Source organism: Theobroma cacao, chromosome 3 (assembly GCF_053813885.1).
Source record: "Theobroma cacao isolate CCN51 chromosome 3, ASM5381388v1, whole genome shotgun sequence".
NCBI lineage: Eukaryota > Viridiplantae > Streptophyta > Magnoliopsida > Malvales > Malvaceae > Theobroma > Theobroma cacao.
This window is the reverse complement of record NC_142641.1, coordinates 37684217-37711801: the sequence shown is the minus strand read 5'-3', so window position 1 is coordinate 37711801 and position 27585 is coordinate 37684217. Positions and strand designations below refer to the sequence as shown.

General features: G+C 33.7%; 3 protein-coding genes across 4 annotated transcripts; all 3 read right to left on the bottom strand.

Annotated features, from left to right (window-relative positions):
• Window positions 1-2121: 2121 nt before the first annotated feature.
• Window positions 2122-6465, bottom strand: BAG7 (BCL-2-associated athanogene 7). Its single transcript, XM_007038337.3, has 3 exons — window positions 5638-6465; window positions 4740-5030; window positions 2122-2551 (listed from the first exon to the last, which is right to left on the bottom strand). The coding sequence occupies exons 1-3, from the start codon at window positions 6319-6321 to the stop codon at window positions 2336-2338; spliced, it is 1191 nt and encodes a 396-aa protein (XP_007038399.2). The 5' UTR covers window positions 6322-6465; the 3' UTR covers window positions 2122-2335.
• A 6320-nt stretch (window positions 6466-12785) lies between these two features.
• Window positions 12786-13527, bottom strand: LOC148763785 (uncharacterized). The gene is made up of 2 exons (XM_088804970.1): window positions 13330-13527; window positions 12786-13189 (listed from the first exon to the last, which is right to left on the bottom strand). The coding sequence occupies exons 1-2, from the start codon at window positions 13459-13461 to the stop codon at window positions 12908-12910; spliced, it is 414 nt and encodes a 137-aa protein (XP_088661096.1). The 5' UTR covers window positions 13462-13527; the 3' UTR covers window positions 12786-12907.
• A 2369-nt stretch (window positions 13528-15896) lies between these two features.
• On the bottom strand, window positions 15897-23894 carry RIN3 (RPM1 interacting protein 3). Of its 2 annotated transcripts, none has more exons than XM_018117440.2 (13): window positions 23700-23894; window positions 22769-23196; window positions 22039-22116; window positions 20623-20709; window positions 20399-20520; window positions 19529-19625; window positions 19299-19401; window positions 18507-18676; window positions 18263-18400; window positions 18120-18187; window positions 17799-18029; window positions 16697-17078; window positions 15897-16522 (listed from the first exon to the last, which is right to left on the bottom strand). In XM_018117440.2, the coding sequence occupies exons 2-13, from the start codon at window positions 23006-23008 to the stop codon at window positions 16466-16468; spliced, it is 1773 nt and encodes a 590-aa protein (XP_017972929.1). In that variant the 5' UTR covers window positions 23009-23196; window positions 23700-23894; the 3' UTR covers window positions 15897-16465. The 2 variants fall into 2 exon arrangements, with proteins under 2 accessions (XP_017972929.1, XP_007038391.1); XM_007038329.3 differs by having other exon boundaries at window positions 18519-18676; window positions 23700-23893.
• Window positions 23895-27585: the final 3691 nt, after the last annotated feature.

The window sequence follows — 27585 nt, the reverse complement described above, 5'->3', positions numbered from 1 at the left end:
GGTTAATAACCATTCGATTAGCGCAGAATCCAGCCATCTTTAATAATGAATATGATTAGTGAACTTTAACTTAAATAAATTTTCCCCAGCTGAAATCTTAATTCCCAAGCAATCGTCTTAGTTTGACTTTAGACATAGTTGTTAATTGCTGCCACGTTAACTTCAGAATCTGAACTGAATCTTCCAAGCTAAACAAGGTCGCTTGCCGGTGGGGGCAATGACGAAGTTTCCACCTAGACCCTGATTAGTTTTCAAACCAATAGGATTATAGAAATTAAGTAAATCGCTGTCATCAGGAAGACTATAAACCGAAAAGGTTATTCTAAAGCAGAATGCATTATCAACGTGTGGGATTGATTCCAGGCTTTCAACCTTAGCACCCAGACTTTCCAGGTAGCTTCTTGAGCTAGAGATTCAATGGTAGTTGGCCAAAATTGCCGAACTTTAAAAGCTGATTCGTCTGTTTTTTTTATAGTTTAATGGAGTTTAATTCGGTGTAGTGGCAGTAGGTGTGAGTTTTACACCAACGAATGAATTCGTTCGTTCATGCATGGAGCTTATTCAACAGATGGGAAATGCTCCTGGCCCATTGCACCTAGTCTTGGCTTTGAAAAGTTACAACTAGTAAATTAATGCGAGGGACACTGGGCCAGTGTCTTTCCCTTCCAGGGAACTTTCCGAGGTACCAGCTGAGATGCTGGAAAAATTCTTTTCTCCAAACTTAACGTTAGTGTCATTGTCTTGAAATAGTTCTGAGAATTTTCTATTGAAAAAGTTCCTTCGGTCAGTCTTCAGAAGGTTAATTTTGTGCTAAATTATAATCAATTAATCTAATAAAAAGTTGAAAGCCATTAGCTTGTTCGCGTTAAGCTTTGTGTTAACGTCACAAACAGCAAATCCAGCTTGTGCTCGGCTCCTAGAACAAATTAAATCATGTGACCTAGATTGATTTCAGAATTTCGGACATATAAATGGGCCTAGGAAGGAAGTTCGGACATAAAAAACAGGTCTAAGAAGGCCTAATGTTACGGGTTCATGTTTTTAGTTTTAAAAAAATACAAAATGAGTAATGAAAAGTCTATATTTATATAGTATTTATGACAATTTCACCCAATTGTGCAATGTTTAAGAGAGAAACTTTTACACTATTAATAAAGATTTAACTCTACTCTGATACTACTTATCACGGATCCACATTTCTAACTTAAAAATATACTTAATGGGTGATAGAAAACTTATATTTATACATTCAAAATCTATCTATTTTTTATTAACGTAAAATTTATGACACTAAGCCAAGATGAAAAGCTGCAGATGTCTAGGAGCATGAACAGATGTCTAGGAGCATGAACGATATTGATGCGATTTTGACCTTGCAAGTTCCCCATTCATCTACATTTTTGTTCTAATCAAACCTTTGGTTTTAAGTCCTAATCGATTCCAAGTATTCGTAGCGCTTTACCCCTGACCAGAATTTGAAGCTATATCTATCCATGGTAGTTCCTCTTAGTAACACAGAGCAATTTGTTTCTCCGTTAAATCATTGAATCTCGCTAGTGGACAGTACCAACTGTTATTTCTAACAAAAGTAGCAACTCTACAATTTTCACGAATGGCAGAATGTAAATCAGTCCCCTCCCAATTGCCAATGCAATGTTTGGCTAGAGCCCTAGCAAGATCTTTTAAGCAATGAGTGAGACACAGTTCCCCACTCCTCTTAATTACCTTCCTCCCTGCCAGTTATATTGGGCCATAGAACTTAAAATTGTTTGCCCATTGCGCCAGCTGTTAGCGATGGGCATAAAACGCCCCATAACCCTTTTGTACCATTTCGGCTCAAAAGCGTAATTTTCAGATAAAGGCCACCAAGCGGTTCCATTACTTAATGAAGACACTTGTGGTATACTAAACCTGCACGTACAAGCGCTAACTTTCTATTTAAAGATTCCAAACAAGTGATCTCAAATTTATGTCTTAAAATATACAAGACTACACATCCTAAAGCATTTTTAAGAAAATGGGCAGGCCTTTTCTAGCTGAAGATGAGTATCTGCGGGAAAGAAAACGCATTCATGATAGGAGAACACGTAAGGAGAGGCAAAAATACAAGCAAAAAAACAGAAGGGAACGAAGCTCTTGCTTAAAACAAGTACCACCTTTTACAAAAGCAGGAACATATAAGTCGAAGATGTTCATGCAGAACATAGTACCACCGAAGAAAGAGAGACGGCAACAAAAATTCCAGGTCCACACATCATAAACTAAGCTCGCTGCATCTTCCAAACATCAGACTAGCAAGGAACCCAACATATTACAAGATTTTTACAAAAATGCCTCAAACAGCAGCAGCGTTCTCTTCACTCTCAAACATTTGAACAACCTGTGCCACACCCTCAGCAATTTCCTTCTGGATGACACTATCTGGCATGTCAAATGTCCTCCTCCTCATCGAAAGTGATTTCCCAGGGGGCTGAGGATCCACCACATCAAGCATTGCTTCCAGCTCGTCTACCATTGACTTCTTCGCAGCTCGTACCATTAGATCAGCCCCCTAATATGATACAACACAGCACCATTAAATCCAAAGTCGTTAACACTTTCCAACGGCATACTGCTAGTCTAACATTATGAGAAAAGACGAGACCCCAAAATCTAGCTCAAAAGAGCTCATTATCCTGATAGCATAGCCATTTCTCATGAAAGAACTAGTTTTTTAAAAGATGTTTTTTAAAAAAAAAAAAAAACGGATGATTTCAAATGCAATTTTCCAGTTCAAAAAATTTATTAAGAGCAGGTCATATAGTTACATAGAAAACATTTTCTGGACAGCTTATAGTTGACACTGATTATAATAACATTGATGGCAAAAGTAGAATTTTATTCAGTGGATTTAATAAATTAATATAACATTATCATCCAAATGTCAAAAATAAGAATATCAAAGTTTCTACACATAATAATTACAATCATCACAAAAAAAATAAGATACAAACAACAAAAGCCAATTATTTAATATAAAGATATCGTTACAATTGTCCAAAACAAGTTTCCACATTTTGAAAGCATTGTGTAAATGCTTCAATATCAACAATAATTAAATTATCTCTTTCAATAAATGTAATCATTCATAAATTAATATAATATTATCATTTATAATGTGAAAAATAAGTATATCAAAGTTCCTTTACATAATAATTACAATATCATTGCAAAAAAAAAGATACAAACAATAAAATACTATTATTTTTAAAAATAAGATATCATTTACAATCGTCCACGACCAGTTTTCATATTTTGAAAACATTGTATAACTACTTCAGTATCAAAAATATTAATTATATCTTGTTCAATACATGAAATCAAACAATCATTCATTAAATTATTTCCCACTGAATTCTGTAACTAATTCTTTACAATTTCATTGCGGAAAAGGCACTTTTCATAATTGCAGTTGCAACAGGCAAATCACAACCTTTCACTAGTTAAAAAACTAGTTTTCTTGGCGTCACCTTTCTTTATGATTATGGAGGACCACAAGCAGTGCTATTTCTCCCTGTCATTTTTTCTTCTATGTTCCTATTGTGTTTTATCTTCCTTAGAAAGCTCATGATATAGAAAATGCCCAAAAAGAACTACTTTGTTCTTTTATGTTTAGTTTATTTTAAATGGTAGAAGAAAACACAAGGTACAAGCTCTTTTGTCCCTATTTCTAATTTCTTGTCATAAAACAAAAGCAAAAAGAACTTTTCATTACAAAGACTAGAATCATGCAATGAGTCCCAATAAAAAACCGAGACAAAAAAGCTTGTGTCTTCTGTTTCTTTCTACAATTTAAAAGAAATGAACATAACATATGAAAGTGAACCTCTTTTAGCAATTTCCATGTCATGAGCTTCTCAAGGAAGATAAAACAAAATAAAAAAAAAAACGAAAGAATGAATATAGAAGGAGAAAGCTTGCTGCTCGTGGTCCTCTATAACCATGAAGAAGAAAAGGTGAAACCACGAAGAGGAAGAATATTTATTGACTAGTGAAATTGGCTTTGATTTTGCCTGTTGCAACAGCACGTGTAGCAAAAACCTTTTCGACAATGAAATTATAAAGAATCAATTGCAGAATCCAATGGAAAATAATTTGATAAATGATTGTTTGATTACATATATTAAAAGATTTATATTCAATAGTGTTGATAATGAAGCAATAATACAATGCTTTCAAAATATGAAAACTCATCATGAACAATTGTAAATGATATTTTATATTAAAGAATTGGTTTTTATTGATTGAATCTTATTTTTGTGATGATATTGTAACTATTATGTATAAGAACTTTGGTATTCTTATTTTTTGTCTTATAAATGATGATATTATATTGACTCCACTGAATAAAATTCTTGGCTCCACCACTGATAGTGGGAGCCTGTTCGACAAACAGTTAAGTTAATCTTCAACATCATGAAATGCACCATATTACTTGCACCATCTTTTAATGGTAAGTGAGAATTAGTAAAAACTGTCATAAGTACTATTGATGAGAAAAAAGAGACACATAAGCCAATTACATGGTCCAAAAGCTTTGTCAGATAAAAATGTCATAAGAAGAGTATAAGTGAAATTATTATATATTTCAAATTTATCATTATTGGACCCATCAATGACTGACTGACATACTTTGAGTTTGACAAACCGATACAATAGACAGATTTAAATGAACAAGTCAAAAGGGAAAGATAATGTACCTCAATGGCATCAACAGTAAGCAGCAGGACAATGATTTTCTCAGAGAACCTTTGACGTTCTTCTGCATCCTGGGCTACCCGACGACGGTAGGAGAAGTTATTAAAATATGCTCTGATCTCTTTCAGTTTAGACTTGGCAACTGCCAATTCCCTAAGGGCACGAAGGGCCTGTGATCTACGGATCAGATAAGCTCTGAATGTTACTTGGATCATGAATGCAGCATCTTGAGGAGACAATTCCTTCTTCTTGCCCCTGTTATTTCTAATAACACCAGCTCTTCTGGCAAAAGCCTATCACCAAAAAAGAGAAGGCAGAGCCTCAGTACAATAAAATGCTTCAAGGGATATTTGAAGTATATGCTTTTTGAACATTATTTCCAATGAAAGCATAGAATTTGATTCGGTTGTTAAGATTAAATTACATTTACAACCATCGCAAATCATTAAGGAAAAAGTTTTTAGAGACATGGCAGAACAAATAGTTTTTAGAGCTTGAACATTTCACTTAACATCCATTACTCAAAGTTCGCATATAACATTTGATACCAAACAGGTTTTAGTGCACGAAGTTAAGTGATTATAGTTGCCATTATCAGTTGAGGAAGTGATCAAAGTTCTGACAGCAAATTAATTGGGTCCAAAAATATCATTGTACAGGGAAGATAAGACATCAATTCTTTCTTTACATAACATGTGAGATCTTATTGGTGAACCATTAGAGGGGACAGCGCATTAGTCAATACTCTATTAAAATTTAAAATGTCGTTTTCTGGATCCAGTCAAGGGGAATTTACACAAACATAATTTCGACAGAGACACAGCAATCCACCATTACTAATATCAACCAAAGTGAACTAAATTCATATAATCGAAGGACAAGATTGTAAATATATCGAACCTGTCTCAACACGACAGCGCCATGATCAGACGGCTCTTCAATCTCCACTATACGCGTGTCATTCTCTCCTTTCTTGTCCTTTTTATGAGCCTTCTTCCCATTCTTTTCCTTTTTCTCTAATTTGCTAAACTCACCTGCATCACCCGTCGACGCTGTAAACGTGTATTTCCTCGAGATCGGCCCATCGATTCCCTTTCCTTCAATCTCAGCCGTCCATTTATACTTCTTCTCTTTCTCCGCTTCTTTTTTCTTCCCGTCTTTGATCTCCGCTATCCATTTGTACTTCTTCTCTACCGGTCCCTTGATCTCCGTCGTCCCCGTGTACTTCCTCTCCCCACCGCTCTTCCTCGCGTTAACGAGACGGTCGAATTTGGACTCCAATGCGGTAACTCGGTCGCACAAGGTTTGTATAGAAAACTCAGGCTCGACTCGGCGTTGGATCCTCTTGTACGAGCAAAAGGACGGCGTTTTCTCGATTTGGACCAGATCGGTGACGCTGTCGTAGATTTCGATGGGGCTAAAGCAAGGGAAAGGATTCAGTACGTCGAGAGCGAAGGTAAGATCATCCTCTTCTTCGAAAAATGAGGGAAAAGCTAAGGGCTTGAGAGCGAAAATGGAGGTTTCTTTAACGAAGAGAGGTGAAGAGTAAGGCTCGAGGATATCGATTCTCCTGAAACGGCTCATGGTTGATGAAGGAGTTGGAATCGTGAACTCAGTGAATCAGCGTCAGCACAGAAAGGAACGAGTTAGGGTTTGGTTAACAGGAAAAACCTTCGATCATTTCATTCTGTGATAAAGCGACGATGGAGGAGAAGAGGACAAATCTGTGTAGTGAACGAGGGAGAAAGGGGTAGATAGTTAAAAAAGTGGCAGGCGAGGGTAGATTGGGAATTCAGATTGAGAAAGCAGCTACGAAAGACGGATTTGGTAAATGGATAAGGACAGCGAACAAGGTTTCGCCGCATATCCGAAAGGCGTAAAAGGACGGAAATGGGCATGAGGATGATGAAGAATTACGGGGACATGAGAATCTGATAGTGCGATTGCAAGTTAACACACACTGCTGCAGCGCATGTGGGTTCACTGCTATCTGGCCCCACGTGAATCATTCGGCGCAACGGTAGTGGATGTTACAGTTTGGGCTTGGTTTTTGCTTGGACTTTAGCCCCTATCATCCCAAATTCTTCCGTAATTGTGGGCCACTCAATGTCGTGTTGTTTGGACAAGATTTTGTTGGCACTTGGGTCCCGTTTGGTATTGAGAAGTTAATCACTTTTCGGGGATTTTAATTGAGTGTAATCACTTTTATCATGTCTGATGTGGTACTTTTATAATGTAATGACGTTGCAAGATCAAGAGAGCATGTGATTCCCTCTTGGGCTGGAGGGAAAGTGACTTTTCATGGAAGAGGGAAAATCAGGAGAATGGTTCGGACAAATATGCTTCTTTTAATAAAATTAAATATTTAATAATTTTATATATTTAAATATTTAAATAATTAATATTAAAATATTATATTTTTATCATGTTAAAAAAATAGAAAAGTTAAAATTTTACATTAAAAAAATATAAATTTATTCAACTTTATATTTTCGTACATAAGGATAATTTTGTAAATTTACATTACATTCTTAGTAAAATATTTTTAAATCAAACATTACAATGTAATCCTCTCAACAATCGTATTTCCTATAGTTATCTCTTTCCTATATTATATTAAATGTTGCAAAGTTATTTTTCCTATAATTTGATAAGACATAATATTTGAAAATTTTCTTAAACTATTTAAAAAATTTTTAATAAATTTTTTATTTTTATTGTATTTAATCAAATTTTTATATTTTAAGTTTTAGTCAAATAAGACTTTATATTTTTATTTTTAAATCAAATAAACTCTTATGAATACCATTTGTGACGCGAACATGGCATATTAATATATTATAATTGATGATGATGTGATATGATAATATACATAATTGATTATGATGTGACATGTTAATTTAGTGTGATAATATGATCATATGACATTTTTTATCTTTCACATCAATGTTATGTTAGTGTCACATAAATATAAAATAACAAGTAATATTTTGACTAATAGTAATTAATCCATCATTAATCATAAAAGTTTGTTTGACTCAAACTAAAAATATAGAAGCTTGATTAAATGTAATAAAAAATAAAAATTTATTTAAATTTTATTTAATAATTTAATAAGAGTTTATTTGAGTATTATGCCATTTGATAATTAGCACAAATAGATATGAATTTAAGATTTCCTACTAATAAACAATGAAATAAAATCATATTCTAATGTTTTTTCATTAAAGGTCATTCATTGTTTTGACAGATTTGATTCATTTGAAAGCTATCTCCTTTCACTTAATTGGCCAGCCGTCATGCTCTGATTGGTTAATAGTTTTTGGCTGATTGGTCTCAGATACTTTCAGTGTTCGAGTTGAGTGGACGTTCATAGACTCAAGATTTACAAACCCCAATTTTAACCCTAGCGAAGATCAATCGTATAAGGGATCCACACGTTTATAGACTCGTGCTTTTTTAAGAATGCATACATGTTTAAGTATAATAACAAAATCTTAAGGTCAAATTAATCAACAGTATTAATTGACAACTACATGCACTTGAATTACCAGACTAAGTGCCTGAACGATATGGGAACTAATTCAGAAGAAATTCGCGTGACGTGAAACAAGATGGAATAAGCTTGCCTCATGGTTGAACAACATAGAGCCTAGCATAAGATCATACACCAGTTTCCTCTCTTCCATTCCAGCGCAGGGTCTTAATATATGCAACATATATATGCAACATATATATCAATCTAACTCTTTGTTAAATAATAGAAATAATCATTCTTAGTTATGACTAATGGAAAAATTAAACTTACAAGCTGTTAATGCATACAAATTCCAAATGTAAGAATTTCCCCCAAGTTATAGAAGTCATGTCATTAATCACCCTCCCTAGTTTACATGTCATCACAAAACTACTGTAACAAGGCCACAATTCCTAAGTAGGACTAAGGCGAAAAGTATAATCACTTGCATAATGAAAGCAGCCAGACAATCTTACCATCAGACAGCCCATCATAACCATACCAAGCACCACCCCGCTCGCCAAAGTCCGCAAATACTTTCCAAACCAAACCCTGTTCGTTTCTTCTTTTCTCATGCTTCTCTCTGCCTCCACCCAAACTCTTTCCTCTTCTTTTCTCCGTTCACTCTCAGCCTCAGAAACTCTAGCCGTCTCAAGGTTCTCCAGTACTGGCACAGTTACCATTCTCTCTTCATCAGAACCTTCCAAATCCCAACCAGCCAAACTCAACTCTGCAGAAGGCTCCGCTACTTCTTCCATATCAGCCAAACTCAACTCGAGAGAACCCTCCGCTGCCTCGCCATCGTCATTGAGGCAGGAGTCGGTGCAAGAACACGTTGAACCCTTTTCAATATGGTCAGGGGCTGAAGCTTGGAAACTATCCCAATCCTGAAAAGCGGACTCGAGTTCCAAAAACCTTTGAGCAATATGTTGCAAGTAAGGCTTTCCTGGGCGAGAAGCGATTTCGGCAGACAAAAGGTTTTTCAAGAACAGGAATCGTTGCTGGATGTCTTGTGAGAAACTCTGATGGTGCGGAGTCTCTGGTGGAAGAGCAAACACTTGGTTGAGTTCGGATTCGAGTTCTTTCAGTTTCTTTTGCAAAATCGTGAATGATTTCTTCGTCATTTTTTTTTTCGTTATTCTTGTCTTGAAGATAGATAGGATCAAGGGCTTTTAGTAGTTATTTTTGGCGTTCATGCATGGGATGAGTCGGTTACTTGGATGAGAAGTTAGAATTTTGGTGACGGTTACGAAAACCAAGTTACAATGCTTTCTGTCACCCAAAAGCCAATAGGAAAAGAAAATCTCTTGAAAATATTAGAGTTTTTCACTTCCACTGATTGGCTACGTGGAATTTCGGGGAAACTCTTTATGTGAAGTGAGTGCAATACTTGAAACTTGAAAGGTTTAAAGCAAGACGGCAACAAAACGGACAATACGTGGTCATAGTTGGAGATTGTTGATGGCCTACAAGAGTCAGAGACCAAGTTGAATCTTTAGATCATGTGAATGAATCATGGAAGGGGAGTAGTGATCTTGCATTTCAGATCAGGGTACTTACTTTTTGTAGATTTCTTTGGCTTGAAAGAAGTGTTACATATATATGAGAAAGGTCATGTTGGATCACTGATTTATTTACCAATTTGGTGTATCTTTGTTATACTTATACATGAAGTAAGGTTATATACAATTTGGTCTTAAATATTCAAATAAGATTAAGGTTATCAGAAAGTTTTCACTAAACGAACTTGATGGTTTTTATCTAGAAACTTAAGCGTGGACGAGTTTTGCATGAGCCATAAGAGAAATTTTGGATTGACATATATATATATTTAAAAGTAGATTTTTTTAAAAAAATTTTTGCATATATGTAAAAGATGGATCTCCATACATATTTTTATCAAATATATATTTGACACGGATGTATTATAAAAATAAAGTCATAATAATATAAAAATAATAATAAGTTGAAATTTTAAAAAGTATCTAAATTAAAAAAAAAATTTGGTCATTAATCGTATTGAACAATTTTTAAACAAAAAAAAAAAAAAAGAGAGAAGAAGTGCTGATGAAAACTACCCCATGAAGCAGAATCAAAATTCTAAGCTATTTTAAAAGAAAAAAACCCTCAACTTTTGAATTTTCTCTCTTTCTTTAGTGCATAAAAATAACTATATATTACTTCCATAAGAAATCTATTTTATATTAAGTATTATATTTCACATGCCCAGCAGGATTAGTGCATCTCTTTCCAAAATTTATTTAGGCATGTTCGGAGGAGATTGCGGCAGGCAGGCATAAGCGGTCCCATTGCACTGAGATCTTCTATCTCTTCTATGGATTGAAATTTTCCTTTTGGGGATTTGGGCAGTTGTTATTCATTTCTAATTGCTCAAAACTTTCCAAGTGTATGGCCGTTTGTCCTCTCCCCTTGATTTTTGTTACTGCATGTTACAGATATTTCTTCGGGGGGACATTCTTGAAATGGTAGTAAACCTTTGTCTTGTGTCTCCTATGAGGCCAGCCTAAGTTAAACCCTACGATTTTACCAGCTATTTAACCTTTGAATCTGTGTAAAACCCAAAAAAAAAAGAAAGACTAGGATGACAAGTAAGAGAATTTTTAAGTCAGGTAGTGTTTCTGCACATGATTGAAGATGACTTACAGATAAATTTTCCCCACTTTTGGGTCGACAAAGCTTGCTGCAAGGTCAGTCACGACAAAAAAAAAGTACGTACATTGTCCCTTGAAGCTCTAGGATTAATTTACTCGACAAGGATTGTCTCTAAAATTACTCCTAAGAATTGAATATTCTTAAACCCACAAATCTTGCAGTCGGAAAGAATCGAATATGAATGTGTGTGTGCGTGAGTGTTTTCTTTTTCCTTCGTTTTTCCTTTTTCAATTCATCTACTGGAACTTGGACTCCTGGATGGTATATATCGAGAGAGCCAATTAAATAAGTTTGAAACCCTTGTTTGGGTGAAAGAGGTATGACTGCTTTACTGAGGTCAAAAGAAAGATTTGTAGTATCATTTAGGACAAGCTAAGCATAGTTGAATTGTAGCTTCTGTTTCCATGGAAACATTGGCGCTCACGGCACAGCCCCATTTCAGTTTAAGCCACGACATGCTGGTCTATGTATATATATATATATATATTCTCACATTATCTCAAAGTGATGACAATAGTTGTCTGAAACAAATTAGACGATCATTCACACACATCAGCAACAAAATTTATTGGCTTTATTGTTATTAATTTAATGAGATTCTTTGTTTTTCTTTCTTTTTTAAGTCGTAGGGCTTTCAAAAAGAGAAAAGCTATATTTTTAGGATAGACATGATTGGCAAATAATTAAGCCATATATAAGGTGGCCAAGAAACAGCTCAATATGACCCTGAAGGAAGCAGGGAAATTAACTTACAAACATAATTTTCATTAGCGCCCATGAACCTAGCTATAGCTCTACGGGCTTACAGCTGTGTAAACCATCTCAAAAAGATAAAATGAAATGAAAGACCATTAGAAGATATATGAGTACTATTATCAGTTTGCTTGCTGGCTCTACTCAGGTTTCTCTATTGTGAATAGGTGGTTTCTGATGTGGTTGGTCATAATCCGTAGCTGTTGCATCTTCCTGTGCTTTGTCATATCTGCCTTCTTTAACATGAGAACCATGCTCTACACCTGATAGCCCTCGCCTCCTTGAGCCCTAGACAAATCAACATACAGTATAATGTCATATATATGGAGATATATATATATATTGCTTTCCATAAAATAATTGGGATTGTAGCGTTTGATTTTATTTCCAATTTTTTCCTTAGTTTTCACATCAACGCATTTAATTAATTTGAATATCCCAAATTTAAATAATTGAATGGGAATGGAGACAATTAATAATGTCAATTAGAATTGAGGAAAAGCTCTTATCTATCTTTATTTTAAGATCATTAATAAAGTGCTCAAGGCATGTTTTTTTAGTTTGAAACCTTAATTAATTAATTAATTAATATGTCAAGATGTCTATCTAATAATCCATTTTCCATCTAATGATCTCCATGGGTGTGATGATAATTAGGTTTAAGTTTATAATGGACTCACACATGCATAATTTGATGGGTAGGCCATTTGGCTGGCTCTTGTCATGGTGAAAAGAGAAGTGGTAAAAAAAAAAACTTGTAGTAAGTTTCTATTCCTCGACCCATCTACAACATACAGTATTGCATTATTAATTTACCTCTATGGTTGTTGCCCTAAGCAAACCCACGTGACTAGAGGGCTTAAAATTGGCAGTTGCTGCATGTTCCATCCCTATCAGTGAATAATAGCATCACACCAATTTGGAGGAATAATTAAGATGAATAAGAAGAAAAAGAAAGATAAAGAACAACATCATGATGAAATAGTAGTAATTTTGATGAGCATGAAAGAACAGGAATTATATTTATTTGGTAGCCAGTTTCTCCAGTTTGTATAGGTATATGTAGGAGCAAATATACAGAGACCAAAGCTATTAATTGGCCTCATTTGTTAATTATAGAAGAGAACCCAAGGCAGCTTCAAGCTTAAAAACCATGAAAATAAAGTTGATTTTTCTTAAAAAAATGAAAGAAAAAAAAGACATTAGTATTAAATTATAATAGACACTTCAATTATGAGAAGGAGGGCGTGTTCTGGGTCTAGAATAATCAGAGAAAAACCCAGTACGTTCATCGTAGTTCTTTCGAGGCACACGTCCAGAAAATGAAACAAGAGGCTTGATTGGAACAGGAACTGATGATGACATTTCTCTGTTTTGTTTCGTTTCCTTAAGGAGGTTGTCTGAGTCTTTTGGCTTGACGACTGTTGCTGTTGCGTGATGACTCTCTCCGCTACTCCCTTCCCGAACTGATATTTGGTCGTCCCTGTTGAGTTCAACACTTTCCAAAGCCTACATAAGAAATCACCAAAATCATTTACTAAACAAAAATGTAAGAGTTTTGACCAAATATATAGCGATGATATTATGTTTGCTAGTCTCTTCAAAGAAACAAAACACTGAAGAAAACATAGAACCAGCTGAGAACCAACCTTGGTAGAAAATTGAAGTTTTTGATGGGGAGCTAGCGCCTTGTCGTCCATGACTCTTAGATGCCGTGCATTACATGCATGCATGGAAAGGCAGGAGAAGAAGATGAGTAAAGAAGATAACGTGATGGACATGATTGAAGAGACTGATTTAATCTTCGCAAGGAGTAATCAACGACAGAGGAGCAAATAAAGAAAAAGAAAAGAGAAGAGTTATTAAAAGAATACTGGGGGCCAAGGAGTTAATAGTAGAGTAGCTATTTGCGACTAAAAATGGCAAACTTTTGCATTAAAAGCAGGTTCTGTTGACGGACAAAAGAAGCTGTCCAAGAACATGCAAGATAGCGAGAGAAGGGACTTTATGTAAAGAACAAAGTACAGAAGTAAAGATGGGCTCCTTCGTCCCCAGGGCGGAGCGGCCCTTTGTAATGGGGGGCCCAAAAAAATTTTGATATTTTTTATATATTATATATTTTTTTAATGATGTTTGAAAAAAAATTCTTAAATAATTAATATAATTAAAAAATAATAAAATAACTTTACAAATCCCATTCAATTTTACTCAAATTTTTAATTTTTTAAGTTTCTTCACCCATCTTTTTCTTTTTTATTTTTTATCGTATTGTGAAATTATAAAGAGACAAAATTTTTAATTAATTTTTTATTTATATTATTATTATTTTTTTATTTATTTATTATTTCAATTATATTCTATTTGCTTATATATTTTAAGTTTTTATAGATTTTTTTTAAATTTTTACGAATCATTAACCATATTCTTTTTTTTTTTGTTATATAAGTTATATCTCTTACTAGTCATAATTTTTTTTTTGTTATGTGGATTTTATTTTTAATAATTTTAATTTTTAAAAATTAAAAAATTATTATATATGTAATTCTCAAATATAAGTTCTAGTGTTGCATTATTAGTTGTTATTTAAAATTTTACTAATATATTATTTTTTATTAATCCTAATTATATTAGAAAAAATTATCTTGAGTATATGTTTTTAATGTGCTTTACGTTTTATATTTATTTGAAAGGAAATTATTTTGAGTATAAGAAGAAATTATTAATTCTGTATATCATATTTAACTATTTATATTTTATGCATTACAATTTAATATTTAGTATTATAAACTTAAATATAATAAAATAAGAATATGGATATTGACTACGTTAATTTTTTAATCGTTTATATTGAAAAAGACAAGACTTCGAAACAAAATGGATGATAAATTTTTTATAAATAATTTAATTGTTTATATTTAAAAAGATATTACCATCGTCGAACAAAACTTTCCTAGAGTACTATTATAAGTTTTTTCTTTTTATTTATTTTGATTTACATGTTATATAAAATTATTATCTATTATAAATTTTTTGATTATTAATAGTTAAATTTAATATATTAATTTTGAAAATTTTTAACTTTTATTTTTCTTAACTTTTGACTTTCTAATAAAAATTGGCTAGTCCTGCTCTCGTTCGTCCCCTTAAAAAAAGATCACTCAGCTGGGGCCCCTCCAAAAACATAGACCCTTTACCCTATCAAAGGAGGGTTTAGAACTTTCTAAATCCATGTTATTTTAATGAAGTACAATTAAACTAGGAAAGGAAGCAGCTTAGTGATTTGCGCAGCAAAATTGTAGAACACCAAGGGAATGTAGTCAAAAAGCCCACAGTAAAATATTTGGAGGGGGGGGGGGGCAGAAAGCCAGAAACCGTGTCCGTAAGTGAGAAGAGTCAAGAAAGAGAAGAAAACTAATGGAGGATTCAATGCAAGAGGGAAGAGGGTTGCCCTGTTTTCATTTTTCCCATGGAATAACTCCAAACTCTTGTCGCCTGATTTCATGCTTTGCGACTCCGTGTTTGTTGCTCTTTCTCACCTTGTTACATTGACAATAACTAACCAACAAATATTATTTTATTACAGTCCAATGTTTTCTAACCGTGAAAATCCCCGCATCTTGGGTCAATCAAACTAGCTGTATACTTAAACATGCGAACTTGTCGAGTTCAATTTGGTAGTTGTAGTAGTAAATATATCTAAATTAAATTGGGCGGTTAACTTGTACTAACTTTATGCATAAGCCAGCAACATCTTTTGAGAGCCCCTTCCTTTTTTCTAATGAAAAGAGATGGGACGCACAAAAAGAAGAAGATAATAGTATTCCTGTCCTAATGCCTAGCCTAGGGAAATTTTGCAAGGACCATCCTAAGTCCTTTGCTCAAATATCGATTTGTCATTAGCAATTGTCATGAGCTTGACATGATTTTACAAAGAGAAAGTGTTACTATATAATAGTAATTCAGTTAGCAACACCACCCCCCCCCCCCCCCCCCCCTTCTCTCTCTCTCTCTCTCCTCTTTACGGATGAGAAAAAGAAGTAAAGTCAAAGAACTTTAACTCCTCCACCCTTATGTGATACTCCTTTTTCTTTTCCATCTCCCTTCTCATTGCCATTCATTGCATTAATTTTGCCCATTTTTGTGGGGCAAAAATATTGAGACCACACTCACGTAAAGGTATGAAAATTATAACATTACGATTCAAGAACTTGTATCATTCTTTAAAACCATATTTATATAAAATCACGCATATTTTTACAATCCATTTATTTTAAAATAAGACAGCACAACGCTGTAGCATGGCAGGGCTGACAGTTACTCAAATTCAAAATAAGGGCAGAATTAAAAGTTTTCTAAAACTTTTGTGGATGGTTACATAATACTACAAAAGGTTTTAGAATTTGAGTGAGGGCAGCTGCCCCACGGCCACCATCGTACAATCCGTTTCTCGCTTGAAATGCAGGATCAGAACCAAAGTGCTATGAACCAGCCGGACCAACGACCACCTATATGTAGCAACTTTATTTTTCACAGGAAAACAACAAAAAACATATATATTTTTCTCCTTTTCCCTTTTTCCATACTGACATCTGATTGAGCAAACTTGCCTTTATATACAGAGAATTAACCATCTGGATATTTGTAGGGAAAGAAACGTTATAAGAGGACCTGTGTTAATTCAACAGCCTTGCCTAATCCCAAAACCTTAAAAGGGTTGGCTATATAGAAGACCAACGATCTATTCATGTGCTGGAAGAATGTGTCGAAAACAAACACAGTGCATTATCACATTTGGAGAAGATTATTCACAGTAACGGTAACAGAATTTGTTCTCTGCAAGTCCTGCAAATTCCATGCATTGAACGCCAAAATAGTTAAAATCTAGAAATTAATATCACTGCCGCTATAATGGGAGTAATTCAATACCCTAAGCTTTTCTTTGCTGGAATAATTAAAAAATACTAAGTGGCTGTACGTTAAAAACGTTAAATCTACTGCAGTAAATCCTAACATTACCTGAAAAATTAACTCATCTGGGACATGTGGCAAAACCTCTCGAACAGTCTCAGCCATGGCAAGTATATTTGCTATGTTGTCATTTGCTGTGCGTGAGGCAGTCCTCATATGTAAACTACCAGCATTTCCAGGGTATCTTCCACCAACATTTGGAGGAACTGATGAAGTAGATGCAGCAGCCTGAGATGGGTTCATGGGCCAAAGGCTCCAAGCAGTATCTTCAAGAGCAGTCTGGGCGTAAGTTTCTCCAACAGATGCAAGATGCCTCATCATCATATGAACTCTCCCAAGTCCAACTGATCTGATACCGGTAGAAGGACCAGCTCCATCAACACTTTGGTTTGGCCAGGAATGTAACCATCCTGAATCCAGTCCCGCAGTCCTACAAAGTGCAAAAAATATATATGACAATAAGCAACCCAAAGAACACTGAAGAGAACAAGCATTTGCAACTCACTTCCAAAAACAGGTTTCTAAATAGTTGAATGGCTTGTTTGGGTTTGCAATAAAAATCATAATCATTTTAAGGCATCTAAAATATACCATCTCCATTCTCTCATCTACATCAACAGAATAAATAATTGCACACAATGCAATTTACTTCTTTCTAGAACTGAAGGAACCTTTCTCTTTAAGGGTATGGATATGGATGTGAAATGATAGCAGTTGATGTTGGACAGCAGTTTGCTGCTAATGAAGTTGGAGTCCCTCATTCTCCCAAACCTAAATTAATTCATTCCTCCCACAAGCAGGAGAAGAGCTAGAGCACTATCTTAATCCTTATTACCCAAGAAAACAAAAAAATTCCATTGATAATATGTTTCAAATCTAAATAAGAACTTCTCAATTAAATGATTGTTCAAATAAAAGGTATAACACAGTCATTTCAAAAAAAGCTAGGACACCACCTTCACTGTTACTAACAATGTATGAACTACTTATTGCCAAACAAACCAAAAGCATTTTGTTGATAATCAGGACATTTAAGTGTAAATGTTTCATATTCAATACAAACTTCTCAATTAAACGATTGTTCAAATAGAAGGTACAACACACAGTTATTTCAAGGCAAGCTAAGGGAGACTATTTAAACAAATCAAACCTCCAAGGGCTGCCATCTACAGGGTTCTGCATTTGATTTGGGAATACTCCTGCAGGTAGGGTATGACCAGGTACATTTTGCCGATCAAGTCCAGAATTTATCTGACGGGCCAACTGCTCATCAGTTAGTGCTTCTCCTGTGCGAGAATTCGCCTCATTTTCAGGTCTGCCCAGAAAAAGTGGCTTTCTACATGTGGGACAGGAGTAAACTTCATTTAAACCTTGGTCCAACCTGGCATGGTATGTTCATTTCCAGCATTAGATTTAGCTGCACACACTAGCAAATACACAAACCAAATTTGATAATATCATCTAAACATACCAAGATCTCAAGCAAGCAAGATGAAAAAGGTGATTACAATGAAGCTTTTTAGCCTTGGCCATAGGTTCCTGTGCTTTGCAAAGTTAGTTGGACCTTCAGGAATCAGTGAAACTGAAAAGGCAACAATAAAAAACAAAGCATACCCTACATATGGCACATTCATCTTCATATGCCCGTATCTCTTCAGATGTTGCATCAGGAAGTGCTGCGTGAAGAGCCCCTAAAGCCATTCTTAATTTAATGAATCCCTTTATACGCTTCACAATTGCACTTAGCAAGGCCTGCTCAAGAAAGATCGAATTGGTGAATGGAAGGAACATGCAGTGGGATGTCAACGTATCAATATATTGGGCAATAAAATGCTCCAAAGCACAATGGAATATTTACACAAATATTTACACGTATATTCAAGAAAAGAACTGCATCCACAAGATGGAATGCCATGCCATGGAGCCACCAAATAAGCACATAATGACCGAGTGCCATTAACAGTGTCGCCATGTCAAGGAAGAAGCCTAGATTGCGAATAAGAATTCCCTTCCATTCCCAAAATGAACCTGCAGTCATCCACAATTGTCAAAAGAAAAGAAGAGGAGGCAGATAGAGCAGAAAACAAACACAAAATGCTAAGAACAAAAATCCTTGTCTTTTCAGCAAGATGACCAAGTAAGAAAACAACAATGATTAGTACAGGGAAAAATGTTAAACAGTAAAGGAGTGCAACAAACTTATACATTACTGGGTAAAGAATCTCATGATACAATAAAAATAACCGGTAAGCCTGGAAAATTAACATGCAGCATGAACTAAATTGCAAAAACACCAAAAGTTATAAACATTCCCATCTGAAAGACTTGGACATAATAGCACCAAGTCATATGCTGATAAAAGGGTCAGCAAGAAAGAAAGGTGCCTTTGCCATTTATTAATATGGCCTTACCTAATATATAAGAGAGTAATGAAGATGATGCTAATAAGAATGATGATGATGAAGATAATGATAATAATGGCAATGACATAATGAAATTCCTTTGATTTGCAGCAGCAACCTCAGGAAACAAGACAGTAAAAGTCATGACCTTCTAAATTAGAGAACCATCAAGTATGAGAACACCCGGCCAACTTATCTACAAACTAAATAATCATATCCATGCACCAATACAGAAAAAGTAGAAATACCTGCAGCTGATAAATCAAAATGTTTTGCTCTTTGGCAATCTGCACTGTTTCCCACTGAATGGAGTGATATTTCAAGCAGCTGAAACCCATGAACCAAAATAGCCTATGGAGAATATTTGATATAACAAAACCACCTCATCAAGCCAGTATCCAATATTTTTCACAGAACAATAGCATTATATATCATCATGAACAAATAAATATTGCAAAAATTTATTCAATAAGGATACCTGCATGGTCTCAAAAGCAATACTGAGAGGCTCAAAAAACAACAGCAGAAACATAGATGAATTCAGTGTTCTGTATATCACAAAGCTCAGCCATATCCTGAAATGCACCCACAAAGAAACATGGATACTTCAGATTTTATGAAATTGTACAAAGCTAAATTGCCTGCTTGTACATGAGGAAATGCTAAAGTGGGATTGTAAAAAGCAGAAACTTCAATGCCCTCAGTCACTAAATATGCAAGGATATCTAGAAAGGATAGAACTCAATAGATCATATATTCATTCCTTTTGAGGCTAAGTAGGCAACTGAGAAAAAAATTTTCTAGTATATTGTTTGCTTCAAATTTTAAGATTACCAAAAACTACCAGATCATGGAATCACACCCTACAGGTGTAGTTAGTTAAGACAGAAAGAAAAAGTGTTAAAATTCTGAAGCTGTTGTTCACTTGGGGTTACGCTCTTTAAAATGATCTACCCAATAAACAAGGTTATTTGTGTGAGATGACTTCACAATATTGTACAGACTCCAATAACGTTTTCCATCCCCCATCTATCCATTCTTCTTTTGGTGGTCGGAGGGGCAGTAAATCCAGGCCACCAAAAGGCAGAATTAGTAGGTCAGACTAACTTATTTGCCACTTTGCTAAATGCTTCTGAAATCACCATCAGAATTCACATTTCTATTTCAAACAGAACTTGCATCACCACCGATTTCCAGTTCTAATGACTGCAAATCTGATATGCATTCTAAAAAACAGCAATGCTATTTTCTTGCTAAAGGCAATTCTGTAGTCAAAATTTTATTTTTTAAAAAAAAGGTGCTAATAAATGTATTTCCTAATTCACAAAAGAATAAGACAGAGCAATACCAAAAGAAATTGACAGAAATGACGAAGAGAAACACTGAAAAGACACGAAAGTATGCCCACGGTGTAGCAGAAGGAGATGCATTCAATCGCTCAAGTCGATCCCTGGCCAAAGCTTGAAACATCTGTATCATGTGCTCAACAAAATGTAACGATGCATAAAAAGAAATTCAAGTTCTCCATCCTGAGCTAAAAACAAGATCTCCATAACAAATTACATTACATACCTTCAGACAACATATAACTGTCAACCAGATTGACCAAAGACCTGCTTGGAATATTGTTGGTGGAATAACTAATGGTAGAAAGGTCCCCTGCACCAAATTCATCAATATATATACCAGCATTAGTTAAAAAGAAAAAATTAAAATATGAACATTGACAAAAAAATAACCTTGGAAATATGTCAAGATAACTTAAAATTCAAATGTTCCCAAATATATAGCGGTTTCAAACCTGACATAGTTTCATCAAAAGAAAGTATCACCATTCCAACCACATGCAACTTATGCCAACTCACACAAGATATTTAGTTCAATTAATCAATTCAGCACCGCGAATACAGCAGTACCCATTCTTATACACGACAGATACACAACCAGTTCTAAAAGAAAACTTGGGGATAGTATACTGACTTCTTGGAATATATCCAGGAGGAACCAGGGGGTTTCTACAAGCAAACAGGCTGATAATTAACCAAAGAAGCATATATTGACCTTCTATCCGCTCTAAAGGCTCTCCTCTCATTCCTTTCTCTTTTTTCTACCAAGCTGGTTGCCATTCTCTGAGAACCATGCATATCCTTATTTTATCCATATGCATCTTCCGATAATTTCTGTCAAAGGAATAGTCCATACATTTGATAACAAAAATAAAGGGTTCTATTACATCTTACCACAAATAATCAACTTTCTAACCATCCATGATGGCAGAATCATCAGCAGATAAAGTTCACCAGAAAATAGCCCACAAGATGAACCATGACCAAGAAGAAAGATACTCTCCTTATTTCACGAGGAAAGAAATGGAGATCATAGTTACTCATCATGCATTGTAGAAACTATAACTTCAGCAGTGTAATAGATCTCTTCAAAAAACCAACCCAATCAAACCCAATTGACCAGGGGGTCTTGTCCTGAATAGCATCTAATAAATCCCCATGTTGAGCCTGCCCAAATATAATTCACAACTGCCAGTGGCTGAATCCTCACCTGGTGGTCTCCAGCCATCAAGAAGCTCAAATCTGATGACCTCCCAATACAAAAAACCAACTCATCAACTCACAAAGCATCTATTTCTCATTAAAAGTATTAGCAGCTGTGTCAAACCCCAAAAAGAACTCAAAAGAAGTTTTGCATGTCCAGCAAAACGTAACTATTTGCACAATCAAACACTCAATCAAACCTTATCTCTACTAAGAGCACCAAGAACTTCCATAATTAAATCTGCCTTCAAACTATAGTCACTTTATCAGTTTTCTGGGCAGCATCATCAAATTTTACTCACCACACCCACTAACCTCTTGAGAAGAAAGAAAGAAGTAGAGTGTTTATACGCCTCAAGGATGATAAATACTAAAATAACACAAATGCAGGATACCACCTATTACAGTTTAATATTGTTTAAATCAGTTAAACATTTACCTTGTAGATAACATAGTTGATAAGACGTTCTACTAATTTCCGAGTTTCTGAAGGGTATAACTCACCAAAGAATACAGTCTGCACATGGAAGTAGAAAACACAAGAATAGTACGGGGTTCAATAAAAAAAAAAAAGAATAAATTCACTTTTATAATCAATAGTTCTTAACATACATCCAGACTCCAAAATAAGCCTGCCTATTTTGTCAAAGCAGAAAAACAACACCTTCGAGATGAATAACACAAACCCACTAATCAGCAAGAATCTTCTTTTTTTTTTTTTGAAATTTAATTAGCAAGAATCTTAGCTAAAATTTCATCTTCACAATTTCAGATGTGGAGAACTTCCAAATCTGTTCACAAGATCTTCAAACATTCTTAGAAGGACAAATATTTGCTTGACGTTTTTACAGCTTTTGTTTAAAGTCAGGACTGGGAATTAAAAGTTTCAATGTGGTTTTGAATGGCTTAGTCTATCAAGTGATTCTTGCAAAGTACTAACTAATTTCACAAACTAATTTATGTTGCAAAATTAATGTGTCATGTACATTGCTCGACGCAGCACACTACTGCTTCAAATCAGAATTATGTCTGACAAATGTTAGAGAGAAAATCACTGATAAATCCATTTTTTAACAGAATTAACCATCACATGGAGTTCATATGCCATCGTAAAGTTAAAATTTCAAATCATAAATACCTTAAGGCTCATGGAAAAAGATTAAACTAACCTTTAGAGAAAGGATGAGTAGAATAAATACATTGAGCACAAAAATTGCCAGTAGAGCCACTGTGGCATAAGAACCCAAAAGAAGCTCAAGTGCACGGTTGACATTTTCCGTATGAATAATATTCTCACTAATTAACCCATCAGTTTGAAGTTTATCGAGTGAAAATTCTGTCCACAGTTGAAGACCTACAAAGCTTAAAGCTGTAGACACTGCTGAGATTGCCAAGTAGCTCACACCCATTGGTAACTAACACAACTTTTCTACCAAAAACAAACTTCCGGAATTTCATTAGAACCAAACGAACATCACTGATTGCAGGCAATAATGACAGTTTCTCAATTAATAATCAAGGAGCCTATGGACTTCAAAATCAGGACGTCGAGTGTTAATGAATTGAACTACTGAGGTTACTCTGCAACCATAAGAACCTGAAAAACATATCCAGAAATAAATAAACAGCATTAGAAGATAACCACCAAAGCTCTATCATGTCCAAATTAAAAAAAAAAAAAAAAAGCTAATAGTCTTAATTTTTGAATATATTGAAGCTAATTTTCAACTTCTAAAAGATCATGTCCCTTTCTTGTCTCATTATTTGTTTCCTTAGAAAAAAAAAACACAATTCACCATTAATAAAGCATAATTATATTGAAGGAATCATTTATATTAGAGTTAAAGCAGTATTTTTAACCATTACACCAAACTGTTCCTAATTGCCACAAATAATAATAAAAATGAAACCCTAGGATAAAACTTTCAAAACAATCGAAGAACAAATTAAAATCAGGAAATTGAACGGAAATGAGAGAAATAATATCCAGCAAATTGGAGATATAGGGTCATAAATTCATTGATCCCTCCACCTAAAAGTGAAAATTTTGGCAATATAAGAAAATAATAGATGAGAGAAATGATCGAAGGAACCGGAAACCTGATTCGATCTAAGAAGAGGGAAAAAAAGCTGTCACGAGTCGGCGGAGGTGTCTGCAAACTTTCACCTGCAATTGCATTTTCTTTTTTTTTTTTAATGGAGAAAATAAGAATAAAAAGACAATAGCATAAATTTTAGATGGAGAAAGGCAAAGGCAGGCAAGGTCAGTTTTTGCGGGAAAGAGAAAGCAAGATCCCGAAATAAAAACAATAATAATAATAATAATAATAATAATAATAATAATAATACATATATTAATATCTCTCTTCATTTACTTACGTCATCAAATATTATCATTTCGTGATTTTATTATTTATTAAAGTTAATACTATAAAATTTAAATTTAATTTTTTTTTCTCTTTAATGTTGTAAAGCTAAATCTCATATGAATAAGAGTTGTGATACATCTTAAACTTATAAACAAAGATCCTTTTTACTTAACAATTTCAACTCTTCATTGATATAAAAATATCATGATTAAGATTAACTCGAATTGAGTTGATTTTTTTTGAGTAATTATTAGAATGGGTCTCTTTTTTATAAATAAAAATGTAAAAAATTAATGTAGTTAGAAAATTAGATAATTAAATTGAATAAAATATGAAAAATTTCGTAGTAGAAAAAATGGGATGGTTTAAATTTATAAATATGAAATTTTTTTATTTGATAAGTATTTTTTTATATGAAAATGTAGGCCCGTAATATTTATGCTTGCCTTGGCATATGATTTTTGGAATCAAGCTTTTTGCAATTCTTTATTGGTAATTTGGGTGTGTGTTTTTAGTTATTTCATTTTTTTTAGTATCTTTTTTCTATTGGTGTGGTCAACATTTTATTTAGCTGGATGGTTATAAAGTTGATGAGTCATTGCCATTGTTGGAGAGCTTTGGAATAAATTGCGAGCTTATAGAATATTATTATAGGGAGTAGTTGTTAAGAGTACGGAAGTTGAGCTGGCAATTTCCATTTGTGTGAAAAAGTAAAACAAAAAGAGAATATGCTCTCAACTGTGATGTAGTTGACTCAAGTAACAATTGTTTTAGGGATTGACCACATTCGTGTAGGATCCGGCTCCTCCCTATTTGCTATAATCATTACTGATGGCCAGATTAAGAAGCCACCTTACTTAGAGATTACATCTAAAGCTAATATAATATATTATTAAAATATAAATAACCATTAAATTTGTGTATCGTTATCGTCACAAGTCTTGTTATATTTTTTTAATTTTTTCAGTCTTTAGCCACCGACGCTCGTATATTAAAATTAAAATATCTAAAGCATCAAAGTATTTGATTATTAATTAATATATGATTTTTTTCTTAAAAAAAAAAACCATATCCCTTTCTTTCAAATATAAAAAAAAAAAGTTAAAACTTTAACAAATTTATAGAGTAAAAGCTTTTAATTTTACCAAGAATATTGCCATTTGTTCATAAAGTAGATAAACTTTTGAAATTTTATAACAGATCAAAATTAATGGAGGGAGTGTTTCACCTTGTCATCCCATCAGAGGTTTTCTCATTATCTCAATTTGCAAGTTGTTTTTTTTCTTTTCAAGTTTTAAATTGTTCAATTATTGTTTCTTAAAACCAAAGGAAATTGCTAAAGCATAATGGGTACTTCTTTTTGAGAATGTGTTCATCAATTTTGAAAGGATTTTTTTATAAGCAATTTTGAAGGGATTATTTGAATCATATAAGAGATTGAAATATGAAAATTAACCTTTCAAGTTTAGTTTTTTATAAAAGATTTTCTTTCGAAAAAAAACTTATAAATTCTAAATTAAAATAAAAACTTTTTCTTATAATATGTAATAAAACTGAATAAAACAACATAATTATGAGATTCCAATTTAAGTAAGCTAAGAAATTAGACTTGTTGATTTTTCTGAAAGAAATGGATCAACGGAGGCCCAAGTTAGAATATAAAGAAAAAAAATAGATAGTTTTTTTACATCAAGAATATTTTGAAAATTTTATGTGAATTTAATTTAATTTTTAAATAATTTTAAAAAAGTGCCCTCATACATTAATATGATGTATTCAAATATTTATTCTGGAAATGCAACTTAATTAAGATCAAAACCGGATTGACAAGAAAGAGACCCCTCTGCTTACCAACTTGACATTCTTGACTTGCCCTGAAAGGAGAGCTGTTTTGGCATACTAACGGTGTTTAATATCAAATGCAAAACAATAAATAAAAAAAAAAGTGAATGACGTGTTACAATGACAACCATAGATTTTATTTTGATGAAGCGGCTCTTGATCTAGTCAGCAACCAATCTCTGTAATTAATGTAGCAAAAGGAGAGGAGGGGTCCGTCACTCAGGGTAATATCTTAGGAAATTTGCTTGGAATAACGTGAAATGAAATTTTTTTAAATTTGAAAAAGGATTGAAATCTACTTTTTAAATATAAAAATTATGAATCAATTAATGAATAAAATATTAAAGGATAATGTATAATTAAATTAATTAATAATTAATTTGGTCAAAAGATGGAGGAGAGATGAGATCCTTGAATTTTTAGAGGATCCTTGAAGGTTTAAGTTGCGGTTCTTTTTCCTTATGGCCAATAAGTTGCTTTCAATGAACTAAACATGCCCCATCTATTGGGACAAATAAATATACGATTGTCATGGGAATTTGCAGAAAATTTCTAAGGAAATCTTTTTGAGAGATTTGGGCACGTTCTCCATGCTAAGAACGCCAAAACGACAGTGAGACGTGGAGCAATCAAGACCAAGACAATCAAAGGACCATGCCAACTCGCAGTGCGCTTTTCTACATTTCTTCTACTCCTGTAGTCCTATATATCTTTTATTATATGTTATTCGGATAATGTTAAAATAAATAGAGCCAATAGGTTAATGGTTAATATTTATATAACAAAAATACTAAAACTACTTAAAAGAGAATTCTTCTTTCCTTACCTCTACTCTACTGATTCAGAAATTGTGAATGGTTTTCCAGGGGAAAGACTATATTATCCGTACACCTAGATAAGTAAAAGAATCATATATTACCTATAATTTATATATGGTGTGAGGAGGATTTTAGGAAACTATTATCCAAAACAAGAATTACGAGAGTGAGATTAAAGGCAAGCAGAACAACTAGGCAGAATTCAAGCAAAGCCATATTAAGACTGATTCTATTGTCTTCAAGGAACCGGTAATTGATTCCAATCCTTGTACCTCAGCAGCAGTGTGTGTGGGGTTAACATTGCACGAGTACGATATAAAATTAAATAAATTTAATTTTAAAATTATATATTAAATATGTCAAATTCACTTAATTCATCTTAAATTCATTTATTTTGTTTAATTAATAGTGTTACCATTTCGATATGTATATCTCGTTTATTCATTTATGATTTGTATAAAAAATTTGTATAAACTTTTTTTGAATTTATTAATATATTATTTTTATTTTATAAATAGCTTTTATAACCCAAGACATGGTATGTGACAATGGCGCGGAAGTCTTTAATCTTGACTTTTGGTGTTTTTATATAATGATGAATTATGGATATTATTTGAATTTTATTGTGATTCTCTTGTGTTGATGTTGATAGATTTTTCATATGCTTGATAGATATTATTTTTTTTTGAAAAGCAAGGAGATTTCATTAATCAGATGGGAAAAAGATTTCCCCTACAAGAGGCACAGCGTACAGCCAAAGCAAAACAAAAGGAATATTGGTTAGTATACCCATCTCATGAAGGGGTATACTTCCCCAGAACTCTTGTTCAAAATTAAATCACACGTATGGACTCAAAAGTTCCTCGTAGACTTACAAAAAGAATCAGCAAAAAATTAGTCCTTCCATTCAGCATTCTGGAAAAGAACCACCAAGACCGGTTTGGAGTCCTAACCTTT

Bases quoted from the DNA above. Each gene is read 5' to 3' on its own strand.
- BAG7 (XM_007038337.3), bottom strand. From the start codon at position 6,321: ATGAGCCGTTTCAGGAGAATCGATATCCTCGAGCCTTACTCTTCACCT. The intron at 5,031-5,637 runs GTTCGATATATT...TTTTGGTGATAG, and splicing joins GCGCTGTCGTGTTGAGACAG to GCTTTTGCCAGAAGAGCTGG. The intron at 2,552-4,739 runs GTACATTATCTT...GTATCATATTAG, and splicing joins TTACTGTTGATGCCATTGAG to GGGGCTGATCTAATGGTACG.
- RIN3 (XM_018117440.2), bottom strand. From the start codon at position 23,008: ATGGGTGTGAGCTACTTGGCAATCTCAGCAGTGTCTACAGCTTTAAGC. The intron at 18,401-18,506 runs GTAAATATTCCA...TTTCTTGAGCAG, and splicing joins ATATACGTGTAAATATTTGT to GCCTTGCTAAGTGCAATTGT. The intron at 18,030-18,119 runs GTATGTTTAGAT...ATACCATGCCAG, and splicing joins CTTGCTTGCTTGAGATCTTG to GTTGGACCAAGGTTTAAATG.
- LOC148763785 (XM_088804970.1), bottom strand. From the start codon at position 13,461: ATGTCCATCACGTTATCTTCTTTACTCATCTTCTTCTCCTGCCTTTCC. The intron at 13,190-13,329 runs GTTGGTTCTCAG...TTTCTTATGTAG, and splicing joins AACTTCAATTTTCTACCAAG to GCTTTGGAAAGTGTTGAACT.